The 16449-nt window shown below is 35.4% G+C and overlaps 1 protein-coding gene and 1 long non-coding RNA gene across 5 annotated transcripts; both read right to left on the bottom strand.

Annotated features, from left to right (window-relative positions):
• Window positions 1-5471: 5471 nt before the first annotated feature.
• On the bottom strand, window positions 5472-12433 carry LOC148692439 (uncharacterized). 3 transcript variants are annotated; one of them, XR_015953965.1, is made up of 6 exons: window positions 12373-12433; window positions 10062-10284; window positions 9901-9967; window positions 9226-9287; window positions 7190-7283; window positions 5472-6515 (listed from the first exon to the last, which is right to left on the bottom strand). It is a non-coding gene; the product is annotated as an uncharacterized LOC148692439 (long non-coding RNA). The 3 variants fall into 3 exon arrangements; XR_015953967.1 differs by lacking the exon at window positions 5472-6515 and adding an exon at window positions 6522-7025; XR_015953966.1 differs by lacking the exon at window positions 5472-6515 and adding an exon at window positions 6523-6988.
• A 1382-nt stretch (window positions 12434-13815) lies between these two features.
• On the bottom strand, window positions 13816-15771 carry LOC148692438 (glutamate dehydrogenase 1-like). 2 transcript variants are annotated; one of them, XM_088682040.1, is made up of 5 exons: window positions 15339-15771; window positions 14931-15044; window positions 14260-14436; window positions 14017-14130; window positions 13817-13887 (listed from the first exon to the last, which is right to left on the bottom strand). In XM_088682040.1, exons 3-5 carry the CDS (start codon window positions 14365-14367, stop codon window positions 13879-13881), a joined length of 231 nt encoding a protein of 76 aa, XP_088538166.1. In that variant the 5' UTR covers window positions 14368-14436; window positions 14931-15044; window positions 15339-15771; the 3' UTR covers window positions 13817-13878. The 2 variants fall into 2 exon arrangements, with proteins under 2 accessions (XP_088538167.1, XP_088538166.1); XM_088682041.1 differs by lacking the exons at window positions 14931-15044; window positions 15339-15771 and adding an exon at window positions 14536-14646 and having other exon boundaries at window positions 13816-13887.
• Between the last annotated feature and the right edge of the window lie 678 nt (window positions 15772-16449).

The raw sequence follows: 16449 nt of genomic DNA, 5'->3' as shown, positions 1-16449 counted from the left end.
GTTATTACATTGATTTTCGAGCACAACTAATTGTAGAAGAAGCTATTGTTGAAGCCACTCCCACTACTTATTCGTTCATGTCTGCGATGATGGCAAAGGAGAAGGGCAAACTTCTGATGCTTGATGAAGGGTCATCAAGTAAAAATAGTTCTTTTCAGTCTGATAGTTCTCAGTTTCAGTCTGAGATTCATGGCAACTCTTCTTCTCAAAATGGTACCAATAGAGGCTATACTCACAATGTTGGGAATTATAATGCTGGTGGTTATAATGGTAATAGCAACTCTTTTAATCCCGAAGGCTATAGGAGTTACAATTACAGAGGCAGAGCTAGGGGAGAAATCAATATGGTAATCATCCTCGATTCTCTAACAATGGCTCTCCTAATGGTGGTGCTGGTATTCTTGGTCCAGCAAGGGGTCAACCACATGTTTCCACTTGTCCTGATCATGGTTATGACATTCCAATTTGTCAAATCTGCAACAAAAAAGGGCACATTGCTGCTGATTGTTTTCAAAGACACTCATCTACAACAGTGACTTGTTCTCCTATTCAGTGTCAAATATATGGCAAGTTTGGGCATTCTGCAATGCAGTGTTGTCACAGAGCTAATTACTTTTATCAAGGGAGATCTCCATCTTCAAATCTTACTGCAATGCATGCCAATTATCAACCCTCTGCTCCCCAAGAACAATTTTGGGTCGCAGATACAGGAGCAACTTTTCACATGACTTCTGATCTTACCTCTCTGAACACTGTAGCTTCTTTTACTGACATTGATTCAATCATTACTGCTAGTGGTTCAGGTTTGACCATCTCTCATGTTGGTTCTTCCACTCTACATGCTCCCAAATATGCTTTTCAATTAAAGAAAATACTGCATGTTCCACAATTATCTCAACGTCTCCTATCCATTTATAGGTTGTGTAAGGACAACAAATGTCGTTTTATTTGTGATGAATTTTGTTTCTGGATTCAGGAAAAGATCACAGGGAAGGTACTTTTTCAGGGACTATGTAGAGGTGGCTTATATCCTATACCCTTTTACATACCACAACACATTCTCAATCAAGTTGTCAACGTTCCTGCACCTCACTTGTCCAAGCAGTAACATTGCTTTCTTGGTCACCAAGTCAAGTCCAATTTGTGGCATTAACGATTAGGACACCCGTCCAATGTTGTAGTTTCTGCAATGTTACATCAGTCACAGGTTCTTTTTTCTTTGGACCACTCAAAACGTGTTTGTATATCTTGTTTATAAAGGAAGTTTACTAAACTTCCATTTCCATATCCAGCAAATAAAATTGTTCAACCCTTAGAAATCATACATAATGATGATGAATGTACCAGGTTCACCTAGATATTTCCTTGAATGAATAAAAGTGAGGTGTTCAAAGTGTTTGTGCGATTTCATGCCTATATACTTACTCGGTTTTCTATCTCTATTAAAAAATTTCAAAGCGATGGTGGAGGTGAATATTCTAGCAACAAATTTAAACAATTTTTGCTTGAACAAGGAATTTCTCACCCAAAATTATGTCATTATACACCTGAGCATAATGGTCTTACTGAGAGAAAGCATAGGCACATTGTTGAGACTGCCATTACCCTACTTCAAACTGCCAAAATGTCCTCTCAATTTTGGTTTCATGCTTGTGCTACTTCTGTTTATTTAATTAACAGAATGCCATGTCAAACCCTGTTTATGCAGTCTTCTTATACCTATTTGTAGGTAAACCACCAGTTTTAACACATTTAAAGGTTTTTGGGTGTTCTTGTTTTCCTCTTCTTAGGCAACATAATTATCACAAATTACAGTCTAAAACTGCTCAATGTGTTTTCCTAGGCTATGCTGGTCAATACAAGGGTTATATATGTTATAATCCCCTTTTGGGAAGACTTTATATGTCTAGGCATGTCTTATTTGATAAGTCTAGTTTTCCATATCCTACCTTGACATTAGTTACACCTGTTTCACAAAGTCTTACACATTCTCCACCATCTGTTACACCTGCACAGGTTACCATTCATAACACCATTATTCCTTATCCATCACCATCAACATTCTCCTCAACCCCAAGTGCCTCAAAATCTTTTGACTTCAACCCCTAGTGCCTCAGATTCTTTGCAAACACTTCCTAGTGCCTCAGAGTTCTTGAGAACCTCTAATCCTATACCAATGTCACATGTTACTACTACACAATCACCTATACCTGTGGATTTTGACTTCCTACCTGAAAGTCTACATGTTGTTCATCCAGTTCTTCTAGTTAACTTACACCCTATGCAAACTCACTCTAAAAGTGGGATATCCAAGAGAAAAGCTTTTCAGCTTCTGTTACTTCTGGGGATCCTTCTTTTATTGAACCAGGTTCGTTCAAATTTGCCTGTAAAGTAGTAAAGTGGCAGGCTGCTATGCAAGAAAAGATCAATTCTCTTCATGCTCGACAAACTTGGACTCTAGTTCCCCTTCATTCAAAGAAGAATTTGGTTGGCTGCAAGTGGGTTTACAGACTTAAAAAGAATCCTAATGGTTCCATAGTCTGACATAAGGCTCGGTTAGTTGCAAAAGGGTATAGCCAAGAGGAAGGCATTGATTATAGTGAGACATTCAGTCCTGTAGTAAAACCCACTACTGTCAAGTTGATCTTAGCACTTGCTGCACAATTTCAGTGGTCTTTGAGACAATTAGATGTCAAGAATGCCTTTGTCCATGGTGTTCTTAATGAAAAAGTGTACATGGCTCAACCTCCTGGCTTTGTTAGTACTGCATATCCTTCAAATTATGTATGCAAGTTGCACAAATCATTATATGGGTTAAAACAGGCTCCCAGAGCCTGTAATGAAAAGTTTACTAGCTTTCTACCTAGCTTGGGGTTCAAAGCTTCTTTTGCATATCCATCTTTGTTTGTTTAGACTTCTTCACTTGGTATGGTAGTATTGTTGCTTTATATTGATGATATCATCAGAACTGGTAGTGATTTATCTCTTATTTCTGATCTTATATTGGCTTTCACTAAGGAATTTGACATGAATGACTTGGGTCAGTTGCATTATTTTCTGGGTTTGCAAATTTCATATCAGTTTTCAGAGCTATTTGTTTCACGGACCAAATATACTCAAGATTTGTTACACAAAATGGATATGCAGGACTCTAAATCCTGTGTAACTCCATGTCTTCCTTCCCATAGGTTGATCAAGGATGATGGCAAGCCTTATAAACATCCAGAACAATACAGAAGCATTGTTGGTGCTTTGCAATATCTGACATTCACCATACCAGATATTGCATTTGCTGTCAATCAGTGTTGTCAGTTTATGCAGCAACCTATAGAATGTCATGTTGTTACAGTTAAGCGGATTTTGCGATATCTTAGTGGCATAATCAATTATGGTATTCATTTTCAGCCTGGAAAATTGCATCTTCAAGCCTATAGTGACGTTGATTGGGCAAGAGACCCTAATGATCGCAAGTCCACTTCTGGTTATGTAGTCTATCTTGGTTTAAGTCATATCTCTTGGGCTTCCAAGAAGCAACACACAGTGTCCAGATATTATACTAAAGCTGAATATAGGGCTTTAGCTATTGTTGCTGCAGAGTTGTCATGGATCAGACAACTTCTTTGTGATCTTCAAGTTCCTTTGTTTACAGCACCAATGATCTACTGTGACAGTATTTCAGCTATTGCTTTATCCTCCAATCCTGTTTTCCACTCTCGAGTTAAACACATTGAGATCGACTACCATTTTGTTTGAGAAAGAGTCGCCAGAGGTGATCTCAATGTGCAGCATGTCTCATCAAAAGAGCAATTTGCTAATATTCTAACAAAGGTTCTATCTAATTCATTGTTTGTTCATCATTGTTCCAATCTCATGCTTAGTTCCCATAAGCATGAGATTGAGGGGGATGTAAAGATATAAAGAACTTAGCTTAAGTCTCAGATGGTGACACTTGTTAGAAGATTATGTAATTCAGTTAGCTTAGTCTGTAAGCAAAGTCAGTAGTATAAATAGTCTTGTATTGTTACATTGGTGGTTAATGAAAAATACACAGAAAGACTTTTTTCTCTCTTGTTCTTCAATCTGTATCTCTTTCTGTCTCTAGATTCTTTATACTTTTGATTTGTGATCTTCATCCCTATTCATTTGATAATGCTCTCCATTGTTGAAAGTCTTTAACTTCTTTTTCATTTTGCTTGATAGCCATTTATACCCTGGAAAGCAATAAATATGTCGTGTTGCAAACAAGCACATAAAAAAGCATAACTTTGATTTGATGGTTTTTATAAGCTCTGGATGTTTTCTATATCGAAGATTGATTTTTTTTTTTTTTTGTCTTAACAATTTGGCAGATAGGAAAATTGCCTGAGATAGTTCCCACTTAAATTATGCCCTCTCTTTCTTTCTCTCTCTCTCTCTCTCTCTATCTCTCTCTCAATCTAAAATAGAGACATGATTCAAAATTAACATCACATATTGTTGAGAAGTCATGAAACAAAAGACATGTTGCTAAGATCCTCAAAAATTGAACAAAGTTATTTCTTTATGATTATATCAGTTTTAAGATTACCCACTGCCCAATAGTTGACACAGTCAATGCTTGGATGAATAGTAGAAGACACGTGCATGAGGCAGCACAGAGGGAAATCATTCCCGCTTCTTCCATGCTCTGGGTTCGCAACCTCTGCCGTTTCCAGCTTCGAACTTGGATCCGAAGGCCTCATGGGTATATTCGCTCTTGGATTCGAAGGCCTCATGGGTGTATTTGCTCACACTTCTCTCTCTTATTTCCCTGCTAATCATTCCAAATTTCATTTTTGTGTCAAATTTTAAATTTTGAAATCAAGGTAGGTTACAACCATGTGTTACACATTTGGGAATTTGAGTACAGATAGTATTTCAATTTTTTCCCTCTTTGTTTTAGAGATAATCAACTGTTATTAAACTGTTTTTGTAGTGATTAGAACTTCCTTTAGAACTAATGAATCAAGTGATAATGAGATAAGCTAATTGAAACATCACAAATATGAAGGAAAACAGGTTCTGCTTTCTTAAAGTTTCAATTTTTTTCAAGTTTGGAGGCTTATATCAATCTCTAACAATTGTTCGAATTGTTGTATCTAAGTATCCATTATACATTCAATTGAGCCAATGAAGCATGTGTGCCAACGAATTTTGAAGAATTTGGCTTGGTTTTCTCTCTTTGGTCTTTAATATTTAAGTGTGAGGCACTGTTTGTTGACTAATTAAGTCCATTCTCTAAGTTTTTAGTAGATATTGTGTAATTTGCTTTTAGGAGCACTTCTTTAAGTTGTCAAGTTCCCAAAATGTACAAGGAGACATTAAGTTTAACAAGTAACGACCTGTGGTCAATTCAAATGCAATGAAATTAGGGATTTTACACTTAAAAACTCAGTTAGCCTTTAGACCATAGGATTAGCATTTTGCACATGTGAGTATCATTGACCTGCTCATTTTATTTTTCTGGATAAGAAACAAACCATTATTAAAGGGAGAAGAAAGTGTACAAAAACAAGGTTTCTATAAGCTTGCACTCGTATGCCTAATATTTTAATTTCTTTTCTTGGCAGGTATTTTCTCTGATATTAGAGGCCACTAGAAAAAGTGCCCGCACGTTGTTGCGGGACTTGAATGCATCACATTGAACTCCATAAATAAGATACATTTTACCTGAATAATTCAATACAATCATGAATGAAGTGAGGGATAGATGAGCAAATGGGTTGGTAAGATATGTAGCTTTGTTTTTATATACATTAATTTGAGCTGGTTTTGAAAGACATTGTACGATGAACAGGATAAAACATAACGTTTTGGTTTCCTAATAAACAGAAGTAACATGTAGTTAACACAAATCTTGCCCCTGTAGTCAAGGTGGGAAAATATATATCTTGTAGGTTAGGCACATGTCTGAATAGTTGACAAAAAACATAAAAACTATTTTGTTTTTAGTTTAGCATTTTTCAACAACAAACGTGCAAAGCAAAAAACATGCAGGACGTTTGTTTCCGTAAGAAACATATGTAACATGCAGCCGATACATATTTTGGCCTTGCAGTTAAGACGGCAAAATATATGGCTTGTAGGTGAGTTATCTGTTTCGGTAGTGAACCAAAAAAGAAAAAAAGTGTTTCGTTCTTGTTCAAACAGCTAAGTCTTAAAGCAAAAATGTTGAAAGCTAAAAACATGTAGAACGCCCTACAACAATCGGAGATTGCGGCATTCATTTTTTGTGACAAAGGACATCTTCTGCACTATAGCAAAGAATATAAATGATAGTTTAATAATTGCTAGTATGATGTTTGTTATGTAGGTGTATGCGTGAAAAACAAATAGTAATTTACTTTCTTTGGTTTTTTTGGTTTGAGATTTTGTTCTGAGTGTGGCTATTGGCACTTTGTCTGCTGGTTCAATTTTGGGGACAACCAGATTGTGAAATTCTCTAGCGATTTTGGCAGAATTGGTTGTCTCGTGTTTGCTCGTTGCGAGGCTTTTTGCTGTGAATCAAGGCATAAATTTAAAAGGTTAGAGAGAAATGTAAGAGTGACGAAATAGTAGTGTGAAGGTTTTTAATGAGTAGCAATACATTTTTGTATACCCAAGAGACACATAGTTTGTAAGATTTACATATGAGATCAATAAGAAAGAGGAAAACTTTACCTGTCAAATTTGTTTGTTTGATCAGGAAACAATGCTCTCTTTGAAGTATTTGTGGGTGTAGCTGATTAGGGTTGATATAGTCGCTGGGAAGGTGTCAATGGGCTGGGGGTTGCTTCAGTCATAATTTGTTTTCCTGCGGTGGTAGCAGGTGTTTGTGGTGTGACTAAGGCAATTGTTGGGCTTGAGAGCGGTTGGTTTTGGAGTAGTCCATGAACGATGAAGTCAGTCTTCCCGAAGTCAATGTTTTGATTTCCAAAAAAGAGCTGGAAACGTTTTGTCTCACCGATCAAATTATTCAAAGCTGACGGAACTACGAAAGGATAGTGAAAGAAAGAACTATCGGACCTCTGGAGAATTAGAGGTTACAAATATAATGAAGAATGAGAAACAAAGCTTAGAACAAACGTATAATATAAGCCAAAATAACCAAATAGTCATTTTAAAAATGATAAAATCGCTTTGTCTGAAATGGAAAGCATGGGGAAACAATGTATTGAAGTTTAGGACATACCAAAGGCTTGATTGAAACGTAATGGCTCAGGACCCCTTGATTAAAGGCAGCAGCAAGAGCAGATTATTATTCTACGATGTGAGCGCGATCTAAACTGCAAAAAAGCAGTAAGACTGAGATTAAGAATTTGAAGTGCAAACAAACAGTTACAATAAAATTAACTTAAATTGTGATTGTATAACGGACTCAATCTGTGAAAGTTTACCAAATAAAGGGCAAGTTTCAGAACATTAAACATACAAACTGAAACACCCTCATCTCTCTGCAAATCTTACAAACAAAATCCTAAACGCAATCCTTGAAATCCAAACAGACCTAATTCAGAAACCGTTTCTCTCGGACACCCTATACCATAGAAAATGCACCCTATACCCCAAACATAATGCTCAGTGGCCAGATAGCAATCTGTGCAGGTTGATCAAGACGTCACTAATTAGTTTTTGCGAGCAGATGGTTAACCATTTTGCCAAATTTTTTTTTGCAGAAAGTGGACCATGTTTAACTTTAAAAGACGATCTCTATTTTGCCTAGACAGATTGCATCACCAATGGCTTGCCACATATTCACAAAAATGAGCAGTGCCGATTGACAAATGGACAGACCTGAATGGTACCAACCGAAGCACAACAATCCTCCAAAGAAAAACAAACAATGAAATGACTTCAAGAAAAATCTGTATCATTTATTCAGTGAAGCACCCTAAGTTGGAAAAGAGTAAAATTTAAATTGAAAAACAATAATCTAATAGAGACAAATTTATAACAGAAAACCAGTAGAATCTTTACAGAAACCAACAAAAATGGCTGCAAGTTAAAATTCTTAAAATTTGATATTTGGCTTTAAATTTCCCTAATGTTTATAATAATTAGTGAAAACAAAATTGGACACATCAGTTAAGAACACACCAAAGTTAATACACCGTTGTAACACGTTGCAATCATTAGTGCATGTATATAGAGACTCATCTGAGATGGGAAAAAAGCCCAAAAAAAAAAAAAAAATTGAAAATACAACAAAATTAATATATAAAAGCAAATGAGTGCTGCTTCACCAATCTGAAATGAAATGAAAGGCTTTACTGAAATGAAAGCCTCCTAGGTGCAAATAGAAATAAACTATATAGTTGGGCCTTCTACATGGTTAGATCTTTGGTCTCTAGGAATCATGCTAAAAGGCAGACTAATCAAATGATTACGCTTAGAACTATAATGTTGTTTGAATTTTTAAAAACTGTTAACTGATTGAGAAACCACACCATTTAAAGAACCCATGGAGATCAGAATAAGTATGAAATACTACATGGGTAAATGAACAGCCATTAATATAATTTTTTTTCTCAGCATGGCAACAACAATCAGAAAAAGAAAAGGAGAAAATCTATGGGATAAATTTAAAGTCTATTTGAAAAGTTCAATATATTTATTTGTCAAACTCAGTGATCAAACTTCATACTCATGCTTTCCAAAAAGAAAAGAAAACGAAAAACTGAAATCATTGACAATTCCAAGCAATATAGCAGCTATTATTAAGATCCAAAACGAATTGTGGAAAGTATGGGGACCAAACACTATTAGAAGTTGGAAAGATATGCTGATGTAGCAGTTTGACAACACAGTTTGGGAAACTTTGGGTAGGAAATATGCTCGCAAGGAAAACCGACAATGGGTGACTATGACTCTCAAAGCTGATTTATGTTTAAATTACTAAATTACCATAATCGTTGTTGGTTCGTTTTCACCGATGTTCTACTTTGTATTCAAGTTCTTGTAAAGAAAATTGGTCTTTTAACATGCTCTTTTCTAAATTTTTAAAAGGATCGTAATTTGGTTAATAAATTCAATTCCCAAATTGAAATTGCAAAGAAAGTAGATCCGTTAGATGCTCACGTCTTTCTTGGTACAGATACTCATATTGTGCTTAATTAGCATCACACATCATGATATTAAAGTTCTAATCATGTTAAACCTATGCCATGTAGCATATGCATTCAACTCAATACCCTAAAATTATAGCCAAAATTAATTGATAGACTTTACCAAAGCAGCAAGGTAGCAGTTGCAAAATTCACAGTAAAAAAAAGCTTTCACTTTGTTTCAATCTGCAAAATACCAAAAAGACATTTACAATTGAGGAAAGAAAACACATTTGATTAAAGAATGCACTTCAGCCATTATCAAATTGTCAACCGAGCGAAATGTATAACACTATACAAATTTACACAACCAAACTCTATACTTTTTATCACCTAAAAAAAACAGCAATTTACCTGACAATAAACATGAAATTGCATATTCAAATTGATTCGACAATTTTTAAAGATTAAAAAAACTGAACCAACAGACATTTTTTTGAATATCAAACTCATTGTGTCATCTGAATTCACTTATATACATAAGCTACCAACGCAATCACTCTGCTACCACATGTGGTAAGCTATTAATAGTAGAGGAAAAAAAAAATTTACAGAACAAACTCGCAATCAAAATGAGTTCTGATCTGAAATAAGAGCGTAGTGATCAAGCTATCCGATAAGAAACGATGAATCAAAGCGATTTTCTATCAAACAACTAAGCACCTAAATTGTAACGTCTATAGGGTAACCTGCACTTAAAGAATTAACCATGCCAAAAGCACGGTATAAATGAACAAAATTACAAACTCGACAAATAAAAAGCGTAAACGTTAAACAATTTAAAAGAAAAGAAAACAGCCTTTACTTCAGCACTTATTTCCTTCCCCGTTTCTTTTCCCAGATACTTCCTAGTGGGAAATATAAACCTTTAATTAAGTGAACACGTCAGCCAAAAAATTGACAGGATTAGAGCAAAAGAAAGCAATCGGCCCTAAAAAACCATACTCATACCTCCCTTACCCGTTCCCTTTCTTCCAAGTTAGGTTGCCTTGCTGGATTATGGCCAAGTGATAGATCTACTGGATGAGTTGAGACTTGGTTATGCTAACCTTGTTCTTGCCATTGCTGACGGTGACCCTATTAGAGCATCAGAGAGCCACAGGTAATGACTTCACCGATACTGCCTTAGTTCAAACTAAGCTATTAAGGCAAGAGAAACTAAGGTTAAGACGTGACCTGCAAACTGTGCAAGTGCATGTGAGTGCAAGGCTCATGGAGACAAAATTGCAATAGAGAAAATAGGTGAATTGGATCATCAAACGTTGTATCAATAAGTGAGATTGAATAGAATGGGGTGTCATTGTTGTGCTCAACTTGGATACTGGTATATACATGCTTTGACAGTTGGTACGTACATTTTTCCAAAGATATAATCAAGTTTATGGGAATATACATACATACATACATACATATATATATATATATAGATACGGCGGTTACTAAATAAGAAAATAATTGCATCCCTTTCAGATCTTATATGTATATATAAGCATTCGTTAAACTTCAGACATATGCAAAAATTTTGATAATGTTTAACCAATGAGACCTTAAATAGATATTCCATACATAGAACAATTACCATATGTGCTTACAACATTAATATCCATAAGCCAAATTATTCATATGTGAACATAGGCATCTGTAAAGTCTGAAAAACATTGGCTTGTTCATGACTTATAATCAAATACTGCACGAAAGTAATAAGAAATGTAAATCTATACTAACAACATGCCTGAGTCTTCTTCAACCTTAATTAAATGACAGAAGTAATAATTTGCAAATAGTAATTATATAGCTAGTCTTATCACAATGCAATCATGCTGATCTCTAATTGAAGGTCTAATAGTCATGCATCTTTGCAAATATACAATTATAAACCATCAGAAAAGAACATGACAGATTCAAACCATTATGCAAAAACAGCAACCAATGCAAACCATTAAGCATAGATTCAAACCCGAGCTTCAAACAAAATTATATAGTGTTAATCTACGTTTGATTAGCTTTACAAATTTGTGAGATTTCTACTTGGTAGTTCCATGAAGACTTTATGGTTTTAATTTTTTCAAAACTGAAGGGTGACTTGGGTAAGAATTCATCTGACTTGGGTCATAACATAACATAAAATAAACCAAAGTTTCTTGCAACATGACTATTAAAAACTTGAAACATAGTACACATAGGTAAGGTCTGAAGGCTCATTAGACCTACTTGGGCTTATAAATCTTCTCAAAGTTTCTGCTTCCCTAGAAGTTGGGTGGCTGAACCTAATTTTCAACCACATATGCAATTCGAACAACATGCCTAATATTGAAGAATATATCCAATCTTTAAGCACATTTACAAAACAGATTTAGAACACTATAAAATCCTCTTAGTGGCAGAATATAAACATAAAAATCCAATAGAAAGACAAAGCAGCATACCAAAAGCAACCAAGAAATGGGAAAATGGCGATCTTATTCTTACCCATGAAAGTACTCCCACTATAAACGTAAAAATCCATTAGAAAGACAAAGCAGCATACCAGCAGCAACCAAGAACTGGGAAAATGGCGATCTTATTCTTACCCATGAAGGTACTCCCACTACTTTTCTTACTTTTCAATTCAGTTTTGTTCACAACTCTAAGTTCATTTGCTATAGTATCCCTACTCCCACAGTCATAAAAATAACCTTACAAACAATATTAAGCAGCACTATTTAAGAATCTAAAAACAGGCCAAACTAACTACACAGAGAGGACAGAGACTGAAACATGGAGACATGCAACACAAAACCTGTAATTAGATCCCAATCACAAAATGCGAAAACAAAGTTCCTAATCTAACTATCCCTATACTAACAGCCCATCCAAGCAAATACAATTCTAATGGGGTTTAGAAAAAATAAACCAATCATCCAATTCAAATGGCGTTTGGAACAAATACACCAAACATTCAATTCGAACAGGGTTTGGTACAAATACATGCTCAGTTATCTCAAGGTTTATATAAATAGAGAGATACAGATACGTGCACAAAATAGAAAGAAAGCCAGTTCCATTCTAAGCTCAAATGACCAAATGGATGCTTAGTTATCTCAGCCTTCACATTAATGAATAGATACAGATACACACACTAAATAGAAAGAAACTCAGTTCCAATATAAGCTCAAATGACAAAAATTGAATTATATATTTTAAATCTAAGCATCAAAGCTTCACAAAAATAAATTAAAAAAAGTAGATACCTAAATAGGCTTTGAACAAAAATGACAGCGTAATTATATACCTCAAAACAGCATGGAACCAACTGCTTCCTCGAATGATCCAAATTTATAAAATATGCAAACAATGTAGATCCGTTAGAAACTTAAAGACTTTCAAATTTAAAGAGCAAATCTAAAGAAATTTTAGCTAAATGACCAAAGACGGACCAAAAAAAAAAAAAATTTACAAATATGATGAATCTAGCACAAACCAATTTGGTTCAACAAAGAATATGAAATCTTAAGGCGTACGTGAAATGTTGAGTAAACTGCAAGAGGCCTCAGCCAAGGGCATACAACACGGAATGACTGCAATACATTCAGATATAAAGGCAAATTAAATTTGTTTAAACTTGTCATAAAGAACTGAGTGAATAGAACATCAAAATGAGATTCTGTTCACTGATCCAATTTGGTGCCTACGGAAGAATTTAAGCATTCAGTTGATTAAATGTGTTAAATGCTATTTGTTCGTGGTGGAAATTTCATATAGCAATGCAAAAACCACATTCTGCAATTTAAGCTAAGTAAAGTACAACCCTCAATTAAACCCCAACTACAAACCTGAATTAAACCTTCAATTAAACTCCAAATTAAACTCTTAATAAAACCCAAGTTAAGTCAGCAATCAGGAAAGATAAAAATTCACCCATTCAATGTATTGTATAATTGAGAAAGCTATATTTCTAAGAAAGATTAAAACAGTTTTACAAAACACACCTACTGAAAAATCTCACATTTGTAAAGACTGGAAGTTTTTGCATGTTAATCGATCTTAACCACTAACATTACCTCTTATAATTACTCAAGCTATTATTCATCTATTTCATTGCCAACCCAAGCCCTAAAGGTGGAACCACCTGAAGTCAATACTTCAAGAGCTAAAAAGCAAGCATCAGTCTTCCTAAATTTTGATGCTTAAGATATATATTTCATAACGGACTGATCCTTTTATGAGCATGTTTATTTACTAAACTTCTATGGTAATAAATTTGGCTTTAAGTTTACTCATGTCACAACCCTGGTAACTACTGCATTCTATTTTGTCGACCCTTTTCAACTTGATATACACCCTCTCATTTCCCCACTCTCCTTTATTTATGATTTTCAATCTTGAGTTATGCACCCATCATACCTTGGATGTCTTTGGTTAAGATATTTAAATTTTAATCTTTATGGTACTTTAGGTATACACTGGTGCAAAAAGTGAACACCAATCAAATGAAGTAGCTTTAAACATAGGCAACTTATGAGTTCTTATCAGATGAAATAATCGAAACAGAGAAACAGGCAACTATATAACTCAGCAAAGAAATATTGCTCAACCTGTGGACCTATCCCCATTTATGGTGCTAGAACATCAGTGTGGATTCCAATAAGATCGTGTATCTTTTGCGTGAAAACTCTGGTGAGTTGCTCTTGTTTGGAAAGACTCAACTCCCTTGGATTACATCCTATAGCCCCTTTGGCACCCACATATGGGATGTTGGCTACCATCGGCTTGCATGTCATCAGTTGTGCCAAAGCATTCACCTCATCTGGATCAACATATGTTTTCCATAAAAGGATCCATAACAATTAAAGACAATCTCATGGCAATGAGTCTTGATATATGACAACCATTCACATTTGTTGTAGAAGTGGAACTTAACAAAGTATGCATATACCTCTGGGTGATATCTGATTCCTCCCTTCATGGGGCCTCTAGCATTGTCATGTTGAACCCTGAAGCTAACAAATGAAGCCAAACTGCCATCGTCTTTTGGTATAGTACACTCAACCTGCACCAAAGTATAGAGTTCAAAAGCAACGAAAGGAGAAAACTCAATAACCATATTAGTTTTAGGGTCTGAAATCTACCTATAATTAAGGTAAGGGATATACATAAGGGAGTTTATATGCAAAATTACCTTGATTTCCCTAAATGGTATAAGTAAACTTTTCTCAAGCTTGGAGTCCAATCCCAAAAGCCGAGCAGCAAACTTAAAGTTTTTGTTCGTTGCCACTAATGCATTCATCTTTGCTCCTTCTTCAAGTGTCTGCCTCAGAAGCTAAAACCAGCTACTTATCACCTCCAATCTCGGATTCTGCTAAAGAACAAACCACATGCATGAGGATTTATACAGTTCTTCGCTTTACCTAAGGTTATTGGACCAGAAATAAAAAACGAAATCAGAGTGCTTTACTTTGTGAGGTTTGATTTATAGAGGACTGGAGTTGGGTTTGGTTTTGGCTTGAGGCAGTGGGAGAGGAGTCGAATGGGCAATAATCTGAAATTACAGTTCTAGAAATCAAAATATATTACGGGAAATAACAAATAATTTGTGAAGTAGAGCAGAGGTGGGATTTACCTCAATGTTATGTAGAGGGTTTGGAGGATGTCTTCCTCATAGTGGTCTGTGAGACCAATTTGATAAGAAGTACTTTGAATCTTGTCAAACCCAGATGGACTTATATCAAACGTGTGCAGCAAAGCGAGAATAGTTTGAATCGATAAAAGATCTGTCCGTGTGAAAAAAATGAAATAACAAATGGGAAGCATTAGCTTGAAAACGGATAAAAGGGACATACATGTATATACCTGTTCCTCAACTTCATCTGATAGGCAAAGTTCATCAGGCAAACCTTCTAAAGCCTGACTGAGTCTTTCATGAACCACATGAAATCTAACCATGATTGCCTCGCTTTCAAGTGCCTAAATTACCGGAACAACAGATAAATTAATAATTCACGGTTCCAAATTTGAACATCTATTAATTTTCAAAGGGAAAAGGCCTAACCAGATAAATTTTGCTCCCTAGACAAAACACCCACAACCCCACATTTAAAAGGATAAAAAACCCTCCACAAATTAGATACCAGAAATAAGATCCCTTAAAATACGAAAAATTTTGGGATCGAAACACAACAATATTGAAGAAAAACAAACAATTCGAGAAAAACAGTGAGAATAAGGCACAAATCATAGAAAGAAGTGAGATTTAATTACCTCTTGAAGGAATCAAAGGGATCACGAAGCAGAGATGGAAGAGATTGATGCGGACTGTAGGACGCATGATCAAAGTCGCCAACCCCTTGCAGAGCAGCTGAGAATGTTTTAGGTTTCTAGCGTTTTCGGAAGACCCAAAGAATACACACACCTATGCTTTCCGCTCTGTATCTCTCTCCCTGTCCATCTCTCTCTAAACTGGGAGAAAATCTCATAGATCCTGTTAGAGCACCTACCTAAATATCTCTCTCACTCGGTCCAAACCCGTAGCTCACATCTCTCTCCAATCTGTTAGGCCCTGTGTCTCCCTCCTCTGTAGTCGTTCTATCCCCCTCTCTCCGCTCGCCACAAGCACACCCAATTGTCTCCGAGTAAAAAATGGGAGCGATCGTCTTTCTCCAATTTGTCAGCCGTGATGTCCCCCTCCTCTCTCTCGTCGAGTCAAAGCTGAAATGCAGCGAACAACTGAAAATTGGTCCTTAAGCCTGCGTGGCAATTTTGTAAATTAAGAGAATGCTGGTTAAAGCATCTGAGTGGCAATCTTGTAAATAAACTAAAATGTCATCCAAAACACTATTCATTTCTATAGTGCGATTTCGCCCCCTTCTTTAGACTAAAGTAATTACTTGGTGGTCAACGTTGAATGACCTATTTTTGAGAAAGGCATGGATTACTTTCAGGCATTTTCCATATAAAATTGGATCATGATAATATTTTGAGGCATTTCATTTCATTCCATGTGTGAATAGTTTTGAATTCAAAGTTTAGTTTTTCGATTTCAATCTGGTATATGATATTTGAATAGCAGATGCATTTTTAGTGTCATTCTAATTTTCTAACTGGTAACTAAGTAAAACAATATTTTGTCATTTTTCTTAAGGTAAATAAAATAATATTTCAAATCTTTTGTATGTAAGTACTATTGTCGATCCACAGCCACAAGAAATACCATCCAAAAGGGACTCAGGAAAAGCGATATTGTCGCTGGAATTGAATATGAATTGGTTCTTATAGCATTTATATCCATATATAGCAAGCAAAGTTTTACTTCATTGGTTCTTAGATGCTAGACCGTCTTTCTAGTTACTTTCTATAGAAATTATTCATGCCT

Source organism: Pyrus communis, chromosome 12 (assembly GCF_041283825.1).
Source record: "Pyrus communis isolate YQ-2024b chromosome 12, ASM4128382v1, whole genome shotgun sequence".
NCBI lineage: Eukaryota > Viridiplantae > Streptophyta > Magnoliopsida > Rosales > Rosaceae > Pyrus > Pyrus communis.
The sequence above is the reverse complement of the archived record's forward strand: the minus strand, read 5'-3'. Positions and strand labels throughout refer to the sequence as shown.